Genomic DNA, 19,768 nt, shown 5'->3' with positions numbered 1-19,768 from the left:
CGGACTAGAGAAACTGCCGGTGAGCTGCCACATGCCCTGGCAAGTACATTCTAATTATTTTCTTGAAATGAGAAGGCGTAATTACCTAGCCGATGGCCCTGCCGATACATATTACATTGAGGTACTTGTTTATGAGCAGAATTGACTGAACACTTTTTGTTCTTGAAGGAGAAATGATGAGCAGAATTGACTGAACACTTTTTGTTCTTGAAGGAGAAACTCATTGCATAGGCGAGAACTATATTTTTGAAAACTACACTGGCAACAGTGAGCTGGGGCGAAGGATCCGTCCCATGTCTTAAGGCCTTTTCATCACAATTTCATTAGAAAGACTTTAGAATGAACCTCCTCAAGAAAAGCCATGCCAATTTTAAGTCTTACTCTTCCACTTTTTGTTTTTAATATTGATTTATTCCCTTTTTGTTGCCCATGTAGTTATTATTGTTGGTGTTATTGATGTCGTCGTTGTTGGATAGGACAGAGAGAAATGGAGAGAGGAGGGGAAGACAGAGAGGGGGAGAGAAAGACAGACACCTGCAGACCTGCTTCACCGCCTGGGAAGCGACTCCCCTGCAGGTGGGGAGCCGGGGGCTCGAACCGGGATCCTTACGCCGGTCCTTGCGCTTTGCGCCACGTGCGCTTAACCCACTGTGCTACTGCCCGACTCTCAAGTTGTACTCTTTAAGATAAAGTTCTTAGCATTTTCAAGAGAAAATGAAAGACATTTTGGGGATTGATTTCAGTGGTGAAGGGCATATTTTTGATGCATGAGGCCCCTTCTGCGTCTCTCTCTCCCTCTCTCTCACTTAAGAAAAAAAAAGTGACAGAAAATATGCTCCTAAGAGAAATGCAACTTTATTTTATTTTCCTTTCCTGAGCTTTACCACTTCTGTGACATTTTTCATTCAGGTGGAGAGACAGAGAGGAGAAACCCTAGTGCTGTAGTGAAGGCTGAAACCTGTCACAGGCAAGGCTACCTGTGACCTGTTTCTTCTGTCGGAGGAGTGCACCTTTATTGATCTGACTGACAAAAAGACATATCACAAGGCTTCCAAAGACAGTATTTTTAAAGGATCATTTCAGTGGTATTCACATACTGATCTTTTCCTATTGACATATGTAATAACTTCTGTAGTAATAAGTTTTACTTAAAGGTTCATTTTTTTTCCTAACTCCAAGCACAGTGGAAACTGACTTCTATAATACCAGAACAGAGTAGTTCTGAGTATTTAATCAACGCTAAGTCGCAGGTGGCAGAACTCATGAGCATATACTTTCAGTATGTATTCAGACCATTGTTACCTGCCTTGGAATATGTCCATGAGTTACTTCGACTCAATGGTCTACTTTGGGCAGTTGTTTTTAACCATTGAATGATGACTTCATTTTATTTATTCAAAGTTTTATCTTTTTGTTGTCTCCAGGGCTTCTACAGGCAGATAGACATTGGGGGCAGCAGAGGTGGGGGGAGGCCAGCATTTCCTGCAATGTTGTCAGGGTCAGGCTAGAACCTGGGTCATGTGTGTGGTAAAGCAGGTGTATCCATGTATGGGACTGTCTTCTCAATAATAATAATATAGGAATGTTTAGCCTCTGTCAACACTGATGTAAACACATGAAGGAAATTAGGCCTTACAGCTGACTTTGAGGAAGAGTTAAGAAAAAAATACAAAAAGCCATTAGCATGACTGCCCAGTTGAATTCAGGATCAGCATGAACAGCAAGCAGTAGCAAGTGACAGACCTTTTGAGTTGTAACACTAGGAGTAGCAAGTGACAGACCTTTTGAGCTGTAACACTAGGAGTAGCAAGTGACAGACCTTTTGAGTTGTAACACTAGGAGTAGCAAATGACAGACCTTTTGAGTTGTAACACTAGGAAATCACTTAAATGTAACAGTGATCATGGATGAGTCTAGCTGGAATACAGATTTAGCCGAAAATGACTGCACAGAGGAAAGAATAGGAGGTTTCCTAGAAGATGGATAGGAAGTGGGTTTATAATACCAGCTGGCCGACACCCAGACTTAGGTGCCTGATGAGAACCAGCATTGGAAGCCTGCATGGAAGCTGGACCTGCAGAGCAAAGGCCCCAAATTAGAATCCCCCTAGACAGAAAAACGGTTGTGATGGCACATGCATTTAAATTATCTTCCACCAAAGTCAGTATGCCATAGAATAGATTTGATCTTTAAAAAAAAAAAAGACTGGTCTCCTTATCACCCTCTCCTATCTATTCTTAGTAGAAGAAAGAGGAGTGACAGGCAGAAAATTAGACTTAGGGCTGGGAAGATAGCTCAGTGGTTATGCAAAAAGACTTTCTTGCCTGAGGCACCAAAGGTCCCACATTCAGTCCCCAGCACCACCATAAACCAGAGCTGAGGACTGTTCAAGTTAAAAAAAATAATAAAATGATTAGGGCTGAGGGTAGATAGCATAATGGTTATGCAAAGAGACTCTCATGTCTGAGGCTCTGAAGTCCCAAATTCAAGTCCCCCTCTGGTAAAAAAAATAAATAAATAAATAAATGAAAATAAGAATGAACAAGTAAAACTTAAAGATGTATATCCTGTGTGAATAGCAGGCTTGGGGTGTGTTTAGGAATGCAGGGGATTTACAAAATCTAGGAGGGTGAATCTGGTGAGATCTTTCAGATCTGAACATAATGCCTGTATACAGAGGAAGAAAATACTTCTACAACTAGAAGTGAAGAGTAAATGGATTAAGAAACAAAAAGCAGAAGGTCATGTTGGTAAAACTGAAGTTGACTCCTCACAAGGGGCTTGCAGGATAGAGTCTGGGTCAGGTGAAGTAGCCCCCTTGGATTGCTCTGCTTTGCCATGTGCACAGCAGCCTGGGTTTCTGCTCAGCCCCCACAGCACTGACAGAAGCGTTGGTACTGTGAGCTCGTTCCCACGGTTTCTCTGCAAGCAGTCAAAATGAGCCGACCTTTTTTCCTAGGGCAATACAAACTTACGGTTCACCCCAGATCACAACCATAATGTAAGTATAGAGACAGACATGAAAAACTTCATACTCCTTAGAAGGAGGAAGTCTTGTTTGATGCTGTAGGTCACCTCTGACTGAAACTCTACAGCGTGTACCAAACACGGCTGACAACATTTAACTGAAGTCTAAAGCTCAAATTGGAGCCAACACAATTTCCCCAGGAAACCACATCATCCTGTGTAGATTCAACACGGCAGCCTCCATACTGCATTACACTCACTATCACATTGTCACCCTTCCTCCCTCTAAGTTCTGTGCACCTAGTATCATTCCATACCCCACAGTGTTACAGAGTGTTATGCCCAGAGGTTCGAGTCCCGATCTCACACAAAGAAGACCAGAATCACATGCAGTAGCAAGAGCCTTTATTAGCAAGCTTAAGCTCGGGCCGCCGACACCCTTCCATGCAAGGGGAGAGTCTGCGACCTCAATAATTTTTCATCCGCCTTTTTATAGTTATCACAGGGTGGGTACAGGTGGAAATATTGATGCAGAACAAGGAACAGTTGGTTTCAGGTCAACGGCTGTTCTCATTTACCTCTTCATTAGAACTGGCTTACTCTTCCTTACAAAATTCTGTCAATGTACAGACATTTCTGAAAGAGTATCACAGCGTGTCTAGCTCACTGCTAACGTCAGCAAAGGCAGGAGCACAGATGGGCCCAAAGCCACTATACCAATTAAATGAAATGTGATCCATCTTCCTAGTTCAACAAATACATTCTCATAACAAGGTGATGAAAAAAGAAATTGTCTCACACTTGTTTCAAATCTCCTAGTAGTTGGGTGAATTGGGAATATATGGGTTTTAAATTGAGATACAGATACATCTCATTCTATTTTTCTGTTATAAAATTAATATTTCACTTTTACTTTAACAAAATTACTATGTGTCAAGTTATACTTTTAAACTTTAAAATATTTATAGCACTGCATTAACAATGTAATATGGTGATATAGAAAGTTGAATGGAGGGAGTCGGGCGGTAGCAGCAGGTTAAGCGCATGTGGTGCAAAGTGCAAGGACCGGCATAAGGATCCCGGTTCAAGGCCCTGGCTCCCCACCTGCAGGGGAGTCGCTTCACAGGCGGTGAAGCAGGTCTGCAGGTGTCTGTCTTTCTCTCCCCCTCTCTGTCTTCCTCTCCTCTCTCCATTTCTCCCTCTCCTATGCAACAACGACAACAGCAATAACAACAACAGTAATAACAACAACAATAAAAAAAGGGCAACAAAAGGGAAAATAAATAAATAAATATAAATTTTTTTTAAAAGTTGAATGGAGTCTTGTTTAGGATCAATTGAAAAAGTAGACAGTTGAGAGAGGAGAACAGGGAAGAGCTAATATTACAAAGAGAACGGAAAAGATGAATTTGAGTGGAGGTGGGGCAAAATGTCACCCAACTCATAAATTTGCAAGTTTGGCTTAGAATTACTGATTCATCCCTCTTGTTTCTGTATAAATATATAGAAACATGTGTGTCTTCTTGCCCCTGCCTGCCCTGGCTTAACCATTCTAATGGTTGTAATCTGGAAATGTCCCCTTTGGGATGGCGTTTGCTTTCATGTTCGCCAGATTTCTCTTCCTCTGTCAGGTCTGGGGGAGCAGAGCATGCGCTCAGTCTGTTTTGCAGCAATCAGCTCGCTTCAGGTGGTTTTGTTAAACCTGGAATAGTTAATAGATGTGCTTCTACTAGAAGTCAAACTTTAAAAAAAATATTTATTTCCTTTTTGTTGCTCTTTTTTTTTATTATTGTTGTAGTTATTATTGTTGATGTCGTCATTATTGGATAGGACAGAGAGAAATGGAGAGAGGAGGGGAAGACAGAGAGGGGGAGAGAAAGACAGACATCTGCAGACCTGCTTCACCGCCTGTGAAGCGACTCCCCTGCAGGTGGGGAGCCGGGGGCTCGAACCAGGATCCTTACGCCGGTCCTTGCACTTTGTGCCACGTGTGCTTAACCTGCTGCGCTACCACCTGACCCCCAAGAAGTCAAACTTTTAAAAGAAATTTAAAGAACTTAACACAGCTTCTCATGGAGCTGAGGTCACGATGCTCTCTACTCGACAAAATTGCACCACAGCTGGAAATAGTGAAAGATAGTTTGGTTGGGGTTGTATAGCCAAAATTGACCAAGCAATTAATACTGGAATAGCAATAAAGATAAAACTACTTAGTTATATTACTATTTGTTTCTATACCGAGGACTATACGGCAAATTCAGAATAATGGCTGTAATCTGTACTTTTTGAGCAAGAAATGAGAAAGACACACAATAGGGAATCCAAATAAAATAACATTTAAAATGTTACAAATCGCAAGATAATAACTTAAAATGGTAAAGAAATCAGGGCACTGGGGCTGGCGCTCCTGTCTAGGTGCACACTTCACAAGGACACAGGCTCCAGCTCCTAGTCCCTCCCTGTCTCTTTCCCTCTCTACCTCCGTCCCCTTCTCAATTTCTCTCTGTCTCTATCCAATAATAATTAAATAAATAATTTTCTTTAAAAAAGAAATCATTCAACAAGGGCAACAAAAGAGAATAAATAATAATAATAATAAAATAAATCATTAAAATCACTTGATGTAGAACTTTTTTTCTTTGGTCTTCTAGCCAAGGCCAACATTTAAATAGAGACAATATTAGAAAGATAGAGGCAGAGAAAGAGAGAAAGACACAGTCACACACACCACAACACTGAGGTTCCCCTCGGTCATGCCCATGAAAAAGCCAAGAGCCCAGCATTTCTTTTCAGCAATGATGCTAGTTCTGGAAGTACTAAATGTCAAAACTGAAGCTGTACCCATTCACATTTTTAATATTTATTAGATACTGTATGGCCCCTCCTTTGACTACTTTATCTCTGTGTGGAGTCTGAATTCTGGCACTTTGTACCAGATTAACAGTAATAAAAATATTAAAAAATTGAAGTAGAAATGTGTTTGTGTGTTATCTACCCCGTTAATTGTGTCTAGAGGTTCAGCTGTTTTGGAGAGGTGTGGAAGAGCATTCAAGGTATTTCATGCTGTACTTGACTGACTCTGCTTCCTCCGCTTAGGATCAAAGATGATTTTTGCAATTTATAAAGAAAAATAAATAAGTCCATGTCTGTCCTCAGCAATTCATCTTTTTTTTTCCTTTTTTTTTTTTTTTTTTTTTTTTTTGCCTCAGATACAATTTTTTTTCTTCTCTTTTGAAACACGACTAAGAAATGTAGATTTGGGGCCGGGTGGTGGTACATCTGGTTGAGTGCACATGTTACAATGTGCAAGGACCCAGGTTCAAGCCCTTGGTCCCCACCTACAGGGAGAAAGCTTCACAAGTGGTGAAGCAGTGCTACAGGTGTCTCTTTGTCTCTCTCCTTATCTCCCCCTTCCTTCTCAATTTCTGGATGTCTTTATCCAATAAAGCTAAAAAGAAAAAAAGAAGAAATGTAGATTACATAAGGCAGTTTGTTGACAAACTAAACGTTATCGCATGTTTGATGTCATCTTTTGCAGAACATGAAAAACAACGGTTATGCAAGAGTACAGATTATATGAATCTGCATTTCAAAGTGAAGTGGTTTTATAATGAATACGTGAGAGAGCTACCTGCTTTCAAAGATACAGTTCCAGAATATTCCTTGTAAGTAGTGATTTTTACCCCCATGTCTGCTCTTAGTTCCTGATCTTTAAAAGACCAAAAAAAAAAAAAAAAAATACTATACTAAACTGTGCAACCCTTGTCTGTTTGTTTCCAAATAAGTTTGAATGCAAGGTCTCTTTTATGATTGATTTATTTTAGACGACTTGTGAGTCTTTGGAAACAGTCATTAATTGAATTTTCTTATAGTCAAGTATGTTATTACATTTGTCACTTGAATGTTCTACTCAGAAAGAACAAAACCTATGAGAAGAGGTGACTTATAGAATGAAGGGTTTTTTCCCATACAATTGCTCAAGCTCAGATCTCAATGGAAGAATAAGAGCATTACTAATTGACCTATGAGAGTCAAACTGAAAACATGTTAGCAACCCATACTCTAAAATGTGCTATGATTAAGAAGGTGACATTTTCATAAATGTCTCTATCACACATACTCGTAATTACACAATCAAATTTGGGATAGCATGTTTGAATTTTGCAGTATTCTATATTATTCTGCTAACAGTAATTTTCCATATGCCAGGCATGTGCAAATACTGCAGCATGAAAGTGAATGTATATCTCACTAGGGCCAAACAGTGGTGCGCCTGGTTGAATGCATATGCGCAAAGACCCAAGTTTAAGTCCCTTGTTCCCACTTGCAGGGGAAAAACTTTGTAACTAGCGAAACAGGGCTACAGGTATCTTTCTTCCCCTCTCCTTCCTCTCTCAATTTCTCTGTGTCTCTATCCAAATAAATAATGGAAATTTAGAAAAAGAGAAATGTCTCAAATCAAAAAGAAATTGAAACAAGACAACAACAACAACAACAACAACAAAAACAACCTCATCTAGAAAGAAGCCTACATCTAGAAATTTTTTAGCAAAAAAAAAAAAAAAAGTACAATAGATGGAGGAAAAAGGAAATAATTCAAGCACCACAGCCCAGGTGTGACTGAGAGACACGGCCTTCACTGTGGCGCTGTACAGGACATTTCTGGAGAGGACTGCATGCTCATAGAGGAAAAAGGAAATAATTCAAGCAACACAGCCCAGGTGTGACTGAGAGACACGGCCTTCACTGTGGCGCTGTACAGGACATTTCTGGAGAGGACTGCATGCTCATAGAGGAAAAAGGAAATAATTCAAGCAACACAGCCCAGGTGTGACTGAGAGACACGGCCTTCACTGTGGCGCTGTACAGGACATTTCTGGAGAGGACTGCATGCTCATAGAGGAAAAAGGAAATAATTCAAGCAACACAGCCCAGGTGTGACTGAGAGACACGGCCTTCACTGTGGCGCTGTACAGGACATTTCTGGAGAGGACTGCATGCTCATAGAGGAAAAAGGAAATAATTCAAGCAACACAGCCCAGGTGTGACTGAGAGACACGGCCTTCACTGTGGCGCTGTACAGGACATTTCTGGAGAGGACTGCATGCTCATAGAGGAAAAAGGAAATAATTCAAGCAACACAGCCCAGGTGTGACTGAGAGACACGGCCTTCACTGTGGCGCTGTACAGGACATTTCTGGAGAGGACTGCATGCTCATAGAGGAAAAAGGAAATAATTCAAGCAACACAGCCCAGGTGTGACTGAGAGACACGGCCTTCACTGTGGCGCTGTACAGGACATTTCTGGAGAGGACTGCATGCTCATAGAGGAAAAAGGAAATAATTCAAGCAACACAGCCCAGGTGTGACTGAGAGACACGGCCTTCACTGTGGCGCTGTACAGGACATTTCTGGAGAGGACTGCATGCTCATAGAGGAAAAAGGAAATAATTCAAGCAACACAGCCCAGGTGTGACTGAGAGACACGGCCTTCACTGTGGCGCTGTACAGGACATTTCTGGAGAGGACTGCATGCTCATAGAGGAAAAAGGAAATAATTCAAGCAACACAGCCCAGGTTGTGACTGAGAGACACGGCCTTCACTGTGGCGCTGTACAGGACATTTCTGGAGAGGACTGCATGCTCATAGAGGAAAAAGGAAATAATTCAAGCAACACAGCCCAGGTGTGACTGAGAGACACGGCCTTCACTGTGGCGCTGTACAGGACATTTCTGGAGAGGACTGCATGCTCATAGAGGAAAAAGGAAATAATTCAAGCAACACAGCCCAGGTGTGACTGAGAGACACACCTTCTCTCCTCTACTCATGTATTTAGTCAAATCATTATTTTCAATTACATCTTCAAGATTTCTCTCCTACATATCTTCACCCTTTGCATTCTTACTGCAATCATTCTAGGATTATTACAGCTTTTTAACTTGTTCAGTATTCTGGATGTCTTTTTAAAAAAAATTTTTTTTATATCTTTATTTATTGATTGGATAGAGACAGTCAGAAATCGAGAGGGAAGGGAGGGATAAAGAGGGAGAGAGACAGAGAGACACCTGCAGTCCTGCTTCCCCACTTGTGAAGCTTTCCCCCTGCAGGTGGGGACCAGGGGCTCGAACCCAGGTCCTTGCACATTGTAACATGTGCGCTCAACCAGGTGCGCCACCACCCGGCCCCATTCCAGATGTCTTATAAACTTTAATTAGAAAAGTGATTTTAAAGCACTGCTCCTATCTTATCACTAAAGCCCCTTTGGTGAAGAAGTGGACAGTGAGGTAAAGGTGAAATATATTGACATGTACCTTGGTGAATGATGGAAATGTACCCCAGTGACAACAACAATTCTAAAAGTGGGACTGGATTTGAGAAAAAGAATTACAATAGTTGTGTTGACTAATAATTTATTAGAAATAGTAGAAACCAGAATATGATTAAATGGCATTTTTAAATGATGAAATAAAACTAACAACAGCCCTACAAGTATCAACTATATCCTCCAAAAACAAAACAAAATCCAGGCATACAATTACATAACAGACTTAAACAGACACACACACACACACACACACACACACACACACCTGTATTTTAGCTGAAAGAAAATTATATTGGATGAAAATACGATGTATGAAAGAATAAAACACCAGAAATGGTAAATGAACCAGCAAATTGTAAAATAAAAGTGTTTGAAAGCATCATTTAATCTGTGAAGAAAGGAAGAATAAACAGTTAAAAACAAGAAAAAATAATAAAAACATTAAACAACAGGTAGGAAATTTGGGGGAAATAAAGTGATAGACTTAAAATTAAGTGTACCATATAACTAATTGCCATATATGTAGTTCTATAAGTGTATTTATATTCCAGCCAAACAATATAGTTCAAGTAGGTAATATTTTAAAATGCAAAATACTTGGCTCATAACATACTGATTTAAAATGGAAGGTCTAGAAATGTTAAGTCAAAAGATGAAAAGGATAAAAATATTTTCCACATATTATTAACATTAATCAAAACAGAGTTTAAAATAAGAAATACTTTAATTTTTTTTGTTTTAAAGAATGTCCAAAGTATCATTCTTTTTTATTGTTGTTGTTACTATTATTATTGTCATTGTTATTGATGTCGTTGCTGTTGGATAGGACAGAGAGAAATGGAGAGAGGAGGGGAAGACAGAGAGGGGGAGAGAAAGACAGACACCTGCAGACCTGCTTCACCACCTGGGAAGCGACTCCCCTGCAGGTGGGGAGCTGGGGACTTGAACCGGGATCTTTACGTTCAGTCCTTGCACTTCGCACCACGTGTGCTTAACCCGCTATGCTGTGGCCTGACCCCCAGAAATACTATTGAGGGTTCAAATATTTTCTGATGAGGGGAGTAAAATAGCTCACTTGGATAACACACTGCTGTGCCTGTGCATGCCCACAGTGTGAGCCCAGACCCTAACACAGTGAAGGAAGCTTCAGTGCTGTGGCCTCTCCTCCTCATTCTGTGTGCCTTTTACTATGTATATTTCATTTACTATTTAATCACTTATATATTACTAAAATAACAAATTTAACAGAATGATCCATTAGTTCTAAATTGGTTTGTACAATATAGCATGTCCTAACATAAAGTGAGAAACTTGTCAGGGAAAAGAAAAAGTCTCTGGAAATTACATTTCTTTCAGCAGTCAACACAAAAAGCAAGACAAAAAATCCCAATTTATGCATAACACACTTGGAGAAGTCTGCCTCCTACCTATTCATCGATGCCTGCATCTGTGTATCTGTGACCCAGAGATTCCATAGCCTTGTGAATTTTATTTATGCAACCTACACACAGTCCCTAAGCCGCAGCGACAAAGCGCTCGTTATCTGACGCACATGGTGCGTTTACTAAAACAGACTACTTGTTAAACCGTGTGACGGGTCCGGTGAATCGCATGAATTTGGCATATAGTATTAATATGCAGAGAGTGTGACAAATGAGGAGAATTATGCATCCCGAAAATACAAAGCAAACTACAAGAAATCAGTGAAATTTGAAGTTTATTGAATTTATATATAGTAACGATAGTTAGAAGATTACATATAAAGAATACATCTTTTTTTTTTTAAATCACTTTATTTGTGAGGGGGTTAAATCTTCACAGTACAGATGCTGACACATGGGCAGAAGTTCTCATCTCCCTGTGACAGGAGTTTGCAAAACACTCACCACCAACTTAGTTCCTTTTTCACCGTCATGCACCAGGACCCCCCAAAGCCCTCTCCACCCCGTCCATTCCCTGCTTTCCCACAAAGTCCCCCAGAAGTTGCAATATATATAATACTTATAAACTTTAATTAGAAAAGTGATTTTAAAGCACTGCTTCTGTCTCATCACTAAAGCCCCTTTGGTGAACAAGTGGACAGTGAGGTAAAGGTGAAATCTATTGACATCTAATTCAATCCAAGTAGCATTAAAGCCACAAGAAACCAGTGTGAACATGATCTGAATCCTCAGTTCAGGCAATGGGAGAACATTCCTGAGAGAAGCATGAGATGAACTGGCTAGATATAAAATGCTTCTGAAAGATGCATTGATAAGATGGCAGTGTTTTCTCCTCATTGATTTCCAGACTAAATGCGGTTTCAAAATCTCAAGCTCAGTCAAACTTAAATAAATAAATACAAAGGCTAATAGCGGTTGTGAAGAGGAAGTAAGATATGATTGGTTGATTAGTGGTTAAACTTACTTTAAAAAGATGCAAATAAAGACAACAATTAGATGCCACTTTACTCATGGGGTGGGGGATATGCCAACATTAGAAAGGACAGAAACCGCAGATACTGGAGAGGCTGGGGGGCAAAGGGACCCTCCTGCACTGCTGTCAGGAATGTAAGTTGGTCCAGCCTCTGTGGAGAGCAAACTCTCAGGATAGAAATGGACCTACCCTATGACCTGCAATTCCCCTCCTAGGGATAAACCCTAAGGAACTAAGCACACCCATACAAAAAGAGCTGTGTAGGGGCCAGGTGGTAGGTAGCACACCTGGTTGAGTGCTCACATCACAGTGTGCAAGGACTCGGGTTCAAGTCCCCGGCCCCCACCTGCAGGGGGAAAGCTTCATGAGCAGTAAAGCAGGGCTGCAGGTGTCTTTCTGTCTCCTCTTTCTATCTCCCACTCTCCTCTCAATTTCTCTCTGTCTCTATCCAATAATAAATAAATTAAAAAGATTAAAAAAGAAGAAGAACTGTGTATACCATGCTCATAGCAGCACAGTTCGTAATAGCCAAAACCTGGTAGCACAACCCAGGTGTCCAAAACAGATGAGTGGCTGAGAAAGTACACACACACACACACACACACACACACACACACTCACACACACACACACACACTCACACACACACACACGATGGAATACTACTCCAGTCCTCTGGTATGTTTCTTTCTCTATCTGTTCGTCTTTCTATCTGAAAAAATCAGCCTGGCTTGGTAGAGGCCCAGTGACAACCACACACACACACACACAAAGGCCACAAGGAACAGTGGAGTCATGCAGGCACCAAGCTTCATCTATAACTTTGGTAGCAAAACAATAATAATAATAATAGACTAGAATCAAATCCAAACATGTTATTTCAGAGACGACGATTCAAACTAGTAGTCAAATAGATCGTCTTCTATTTTCTATTATTTTATTCCATTTTTTGTTACCAGGCTTACCACTGGGGCTTGCTACCTGCATGGCATATCCACCATTCCTGACAGCCTTTTTTTTTTTTCCTTTTCATTTTATCTGCTAGGACATAGAGAAGTTGAGGGTAGCCTGGGAGATGTACAGGCACAGAGAAAGCCCAGCGCCTGTGGCCCTGCTGACCGCCTCAGCTGTGCCCTTGCTGTGGAGAGCACGGGCCCGGAGCCCAGGTCCTTGCACATGGTAATGTGTGCTCTCAACGAGCTGCACCACCACCTGGCTCCCATTTATTTATTTTTTTATTGCTACCAGCGTTCCTATTGGGATTCAGTGCCTGCCCAATGAATCTACCCGTTCCGATGGCTTTTTTTTTTCTTTTCTTTTTCCCTCCTCTCCATCCTCCCTCTTTCCTTCATGTCTTTCTTTCTTTCTTCCTTTCTTTCTCCCTTCCTTTCTTTCTTTCTCTTTCTCTTTCTTTCTACCAGTAAGACAGAAAGAAATCAAGAGGGAAGGGGAAGATAGAAAGTCAGGTGGTCTGGGAGGTGGCGCAGTGGATAAAGCACTGGACTCTCAAGCATGAGGTCCTGAGTTCAATTCCTGGGAGCACATGTACCAAAGTGATGTCTGGTTCTTTCTCTCTCTCCTCCTGTCTTTCTCATGAACAAATATATAAAATCTTGAGAGAGAAAGAGAGAGGCAGAGAGAAGAGGAGATATCTGCAGCCCTGCTTCACCACTTCTGAAGCCCACCCTTCAGGTGCAGAACGGGCTGATCTGATCCAGGGTCTTTGTGCGTTGTAACTTGCATGTTCTACCCAGTGTGCCTCAGCCTGGCCCGTGAATGGTCTTCTAAACGAAGGGTGCTAGACCTTGCACATCCACAAGGAGTAAACAACCGCAAAACCTAATTCAGATCCTTGACAGACCCAACTGTAGGTGGTTAGCAACTCAGAGTCAAAGAAGAGCACACAGAGCCCATGACAAGAGACTACTTGGTATATGGGTCTCTTGGTGTGCCTGGGTGGAAACCCATCAGTCAGGAGAGCCTGACAGGAAGCACAACACAAGGTTTACATGTTGAGGGACTGTAAATTGTAGAGTAAACCGCCAAGTGGGAGTTGGAGCAACATGGGAGGCACCATGAAAAAGAACTTGAAGGTCAAAGAGAGGAGTATATTTGGTAGAGTAAAGCGAATGGTTTCTGAGAAATTAAAATGAAGAGAAGGAAGTAAAAAAGAGAGAGACTGACTGCTGGTCATGAATTACTCTTAGTAAGAGCCAAATTCATCATGAATTATGTGCATGTGACCTCTCTGACAGAGTCTGCCATTTTTATATTTGCAGATGGTTCGAGCCTTTTGTCATGCAGTGGCTGGATGAAAATGAAGATGTGTCCATGGAATTCCTTCACGGAGCTCTGGGAAGAGACAAGAAAGATGGAGTGAGTCTAGCTTGCTTTGAGATTCATTCATACTGCCCAGTCTGAAGCTAATGGAATCATTAGCACATTATTATTAATAAAATTTTGTTTTAATTCATCTATGACTAAAACAAATTCAGGAGGCTCTCAGGTGACTCCCACAGTGCAGTGCACACACTAATGTGCAAACCCAGGATGGAGTATCTGGCCGCCACATGGCAACACCAGCAAAGGGCAGCTTCACAAATAGTAGAGCGGGGCTTCAGAGTCATACTCTCTCTCTCTCTCTCTCTCTCTCTATCTATCTATCTATCTATCTATATCATCCACTAGAAGAAGAAAGAGAGAAAGAAAAAAAGAGAGAAAGAGAACCTACTAAGAGCAATGTAGTCATATAGGAACTGAACCCCAGTGCTGACATTGATAGGGAAAAAAAAACTCTAAAAAACCTTTTTAATTTTATTTAAAATAATAATAATACAGATATGAGGACATAGTTCACCCAGCAGGGTACATGCATTGCCATGTGTGAGATCCTGACTTTAATCCCCAGAAACATGTAGAGAGGCATGACTAGCACGAGGGAGCTCCGTGGATGTTTGAGCAGCACTGTTCTCTCTCCTCACTATGTCTCTCCCTCTCAAGAAAACCAGAATATAACATTGGGCCAGAGAAGCCATCTGGAGGCATCATGCATGCCTGAGGACTGGGCTTCATTCCCCAGTGCCACATAAGAGCTGCATGGAGTTAATGACACACTTTAACATTAGCTTGGCTGTAAATATGCATTAGAAACAAGTATCTGCTTATAATACATTTTCGTGGGATAGTAAGAATCCTCAAAAATCATTCAAACTCAGAATAAAAAGTAATGAATCAGACTTTTCCCCTGATTTTTTTTTTCTTGTCAAGAATCTTTAAATTCAGCAGGTTCATTCAAAACTCCTTTGAAATCCTGGGATCTTCCCACTCCTGCAGCATGTTAAAGGCTGTGAGCCACTTTTTCAGCTGGCTTACTGACTGTGGGGAATAAGATTTGAAAGACCCACTCCTCCAGGTCATCTAAGAAGTCATTTCATAATAGTCTGCGACTACTCTACTATATTTTTTCTAGAAAAGGAATATATTATTTCTAGAAAATAATTTTTATTTTATTTTATTTTGTGACTAGATTACAAGACTGTCAGATTACAGTGTATTGGTCCATGCCACACTCACCACAGAAGCTCTGTGTCCCATCCTCGCATCTCCCAGTCTTCTTCTTCTTCTAGCATTTGCCCTTCTTCCGTAGCCAGTCAACAGCATCAGGTTGAGCCTGATGTCAAGTTTCGAGACCTCCTTTGAATCTGGAGAGGTGGCAGTCGTTGACTATGTGGGTCATAGTCTGTCTGGAGCTGCAGGGGCAGTTCGGGTCGTCTCTGGCTCCCCAGTGATGGAACATAGGAGCGCACCGGCCATGGCCTGTTCGATAGCGATTGAGGAGGGCCCGATCATAATGTGCCAGGTCAAAGCCGGGTTGACACTCGCAGAGGTCTGTGATGAGGTGTTTGTTCTTGACCTCAGCTGACTGCCAGCTCTGTTTCCAAGAGACTGGAACAGAGAAGTTCAGTGTAGGCGTAGGGGACCAGATTGGGTGACGAGACGTCAAGCGTTGGACAGGGTGGGCGAAGATATCCGCGTATATTGGCAGGTCCGGTCGAGCGTAGACGTGGGAAATGAACTTAGATGATGCCGCATCCCGACGAGTATCTGGCGGGGCGATGTTGCTAAGAACTGGCAGCCGTGGAACCGGGGTGGAACGGATGGTTCCAGAAATGATCCTCATGGAGGAATATAATTTGGAGTCGACCAAGTGGACATGGGGGCTACGGAACCATCCTGGGGCACAGTATTCTGCAGTGGAATAGCATAATGCCAGAGAGGATGATCGTAGTGTGGAAGCGCTTGCGCCCCATGAGGAGCTGGCCAGTCTCGCAATGATGTGATTCCTTGCGCCCACCTTTGCTGCAGATTTTATGAGATGTTCGTGAAATGACAGGGTGCGATCGAGAGTAACGCCAAGATAGACTGGCTGGGCTTCATGCTGGATTCTCATATCGTTAAGCTGCACATTAAGTTCACGCGAGGCTGAGGCATGCTGTAGATGGAAAACAGATGATACCGTTTTTGCAGTGCTAGGGATTAGTCGCCATTTTTTACAGTAATCAGATATCAGAGACATGTCTTTCGTGAGTGTTTCCTCGAGGATGTCGAACTTGGATGCCTGAGTTGCACAGCAGATGTCATCGGCGTAGATGAACTTCCTTGAAGAAGTTTCTGGGAGGTCATTGATGTAAATATTAAATAGCGTAGGAGCCAGAACAGAGCCCTGGGGGAGGCCACTTGAGACAAGACTCCATCTGCTAGACTTGTCACCCAGATGCACCTGGAATCTTCTGTTTTGGAGAAGAAACGATATAGTGTTGGCCACCCATGGAGGCAGGCATCTTGAGATCTTGACTAGGAAACCACGGTGCCAGACCGTGTCATAGGCTGCTGTGAGATCAACAAAGATAGCACCCGTCTTTAAATTCTTCTGGAATCCATTTTCAGTGTAAGTTGAGAGGTCCAGGGCTTGTTCGCAGGTAGATCTTCCTGGGCGGAAACCAGCTTGGGCGGGTGATAGGAATTTCTCTGTAAGATGAGAAATACGTGACAGAAGCAGCCTCTCAAGGAGTTTGTAACACACAGAGAGGAGAGAAATTAGTCTATAGCTGGCGGCCAGTGTTGGGTCTTTCTTTGGTTTCAAAACCATCTCCCAGTGATAAACCACTACAGTTCTCACAAGACTTAGAAACAGTTTTTTTTGCTTCTTTTTTTTTTTTTCAAGTTCATCTGTATCAGTTCTCTAGATTCCAAATATGAGTGACAATCATCTGGTAGTTGTCTTTCACCTTTTACTTCATTAAGCTTAAGAAGATGTGTAATTTTTAAAAAAATATATTTTATTTATTTATTAATGAGAAAGATAGGAGGAGAGAGAGAAAGAACCAGCCATCACTCTGGTACATGTGCTGCCGGGGATCGAACTCAGGACCTCATGCTTGAGAATCTAGTGCCTTAGCCACTGCACCACCTCCCGGACCACAAGATGAGTAATTTTTAAGCAGATGAGATCTTTGTAACCGGTGCATATAGAAATGACCATGTCTGATGCAGACTTTTCATGATCCATGCCATGTATTTATTAAATGCGATGATTTTGTCTTCTCTCCCTTCAGTTCCAGCAGACATCTGACCATGCCCTCTTTTCCTGTTCTGTGGTTGATGTGTTTGCTCAACTTAATCAGAGTTTTGAGATCATTAAGAAACTGGAATGCCCTAACCCTGAAGCATTGTCTCACTTCATGAGAAGATTTGCAAAGGTGAGTTAAATGGACAGCAGATGCAGGATCGCATGAGGACATCATGGTCTCAGAGTCAGGATGGACAGACAGCAGATGCAGGATCGCATGAGGACATCATAGACTCACAGTCAGGCTGGACAGACAGCAGATGCAGGATCGCATGAGAACATCATAGACTCAGAGTCAGGCTGGACAGACAGCAGAGGCAGGATCGCATGAGGACATCATAGACTCACAGTCAGGCTGGACAGATAGCAGATGCAGGATCGCATGAGGACATCATGGTCTCAGAGTCAGGCTGGACAGACAGCAGATGCAGGATCGCATGAGGACATCATGGTCTCAGAGTCAGGCTGGACAGATAGTAGAGGCAGGATCGCATGAGGACATCATGGTCTCAGAGTCAGGCTGGACAGACAGCATAGTATCATGCAAATGATTCTTGTGCCTGAGGCCCTGAGGTCACAAATTCAATCTTCAGAACCACATAAGCCAGGGGAGGTCTCCCTCCCCTCCCCTCCCTTCCCCCCATTATCTATCTCTGTGTGTATCGTTCTCACCAAAAAGAAAACAATTTTAAAAAATCTTAAAAATAATCTGAGGGTAGTTGGGAGGTGGCGCAAAGCATAAGCACCGGTGTAAGGATCCCGGTTCGAGCCCCCAGTTCTTTAAATGCTTCCCTGGAGAGAAGATTCTAATTATATCTGCCTATTAAAGGTGAAAGATTGATACAATCTAAAGATAAAACAGTATATATCCACATAGACTTTGGAATAGTTGGCATTTGATGATAGGACTTAAAGGGATGGCTTGTCCTTGCTTAAACACATACAACAACACTAAAGAAGGCACCAAACAACACTTCAAATGTCAAAGCAGGTGCTTTCAGGAGGTTTGAGGAACACAAAACGACCATGTGTTCAGTGAATGTTCTTAGGACTGGTGTGTATGGGTGGTTTAGAGATGAAAGTAATATATTTAATAAACAAATCAGTAAATACTTTATCCTGGCTATTATAACATATTCATGAGCATAATAAATATATGTTCATAAACATATCTAGAGCAGTGAAGCAGTGTTATAGGTGTCTCTGTTTCTCTCTATCTCACTTTACCTTCTCATTTTCTCACTATTAAAGAAAAAATGGGGGGTCAGACAGTAGCATAGTGGATTAAGCGCATGTGGCACAAAGCGCAAGAACCAGCATAAGGATCCCGGTTCAAGCCCTGGCTCCCCACCTGCAGAGGAGTCACTTCACAGGCGGTGAAGCAGGTCTGCAGGTGTCTGTCTTTCTCTCCTCCTCTCTGTCTTCCCCTCCTCTCTCCATTTCTCTCTGTCCTATCCAACAATGATGACATCAACAATAACAATAATAATAATAACTACAACAACAATAAAAAATGAGGGCAACAAAGGGGAAAGCAAATTAAAAATAATAAGAATAATAATAAAAATGAAGCTACTAGGAATGGTGGGTTCATTGCTCAGGAACTGAGTCCCAGCTCTGTTGACAGTTGGAAAAAGAAAAAAATATATGCTATGGTGAATGAAAAAGACATATACCTTGTTCCCTGAAAACCAAGTCCTAACAACAATAACACCAAGTTGAACACCATTCTATTTCTTGCTCATTTTTCATAAGAACCTAGTGATGGGCACTGCTATTTTCCTTAGACTTTCAAATAAGACAGCTTCAGAATATTTAACTCAAACGCTTTAGGTCCCAATGAGTTACCTATGGGAGAGTCTAGATTTTGTTAGATGTGCTAAAATGCAGTGTCCTAAAGGACTGAACAAACACTACACAGTCCTGCAGTGTATGGTTCTAATGCTGTAACTCTCTGAGCATGAAATATCTCTGACTAGTTGGATTTTATCCTGAGACTCCTGTCTGACTGGTGGCCTGCCAACTGTGACAAATGAGCCTCTTGGTTGGGCTGGCAGGTCGCTGAAGGTGGGGCATAAGCTCAGGAAAGCATCAGGCCTTTGTTTAAATGATTGCTGACTGTCCCACTCAGTATCACTGGGAGCTGTGCATCAAATCAGGGCAGATAGAGGCTGAGCGATATTTTGGCCATCGCTTCTAATCTTTTAAATGCAGCAGAATCCCTCATACCACTGCTACAATCCTACTAGAATTTCCTCTGACTGGGTCTGGATTTCTTTAAAGAGAAATCCTTTTGCTACAGCCATTGAACCCAAAAAGCAAAGCAAAACAAATAAGAGTACACAAGGATGGGAATGCCAAGCCCTCAGTCACCCCGGCATGGCCGCACCATCCAAGACGGAATTTCAAGAGCTAAGGAACAGTCCCATGG

The 19,768-nt window shown here is 41.9% G+C and overlaps 1 protein-coding gene across 5 annotated transcripts in view; it reads left to right on the top strand.

Moving 5' to 3' along the window:
* The window catches only part of UNC13C (unc-13 homolog C), a 413,239-nt gene that overhangs the window by 285,569 nt on the left and 107,902 nt on the right, over positions 1-19,768 (top strand). For all 5 annotated transcript variants that reach the window (XM_060178197.1, XM_060178195.1, XM_060178196.1 and 2 more), the window contains exons 18-20: positions 6,506-6,632; positions 13,988-14,084; positions 17,324-17,467. In XM_060178197.1, coding sequence (XP_060034180.1) covers positions 6,506-6,632; positions 13,988-14,084; positions 17,324-17,467 — 368 coding nt within the window. The remainder of the gene's footprint in view (positions 1-6,505; positions 6,633-13,987; positions 14,085-17,323; positions 17,468-19,768) is intronic.

The sequence above is a fragment of the Erinaceus europaeus genome, chromosome 18, assembly GCF_950295315.1.
Source record: "Erinaceus europaeus chromosome 18, mEriEur2.1, whole genome shotgun sequence".
In the NCBI taxonomy this organism is placed as follows: Eukaryota; Metazoa; Chordata; class Mammalia; order Eulipotyphla; family Erinaceidae; genus Erinaceus; species Erinaceus europaeus.
Note: the sequence above shows the minus strand (reverse complement) of the source record. Positions and strands in the feature narration are given on the sequence as shown.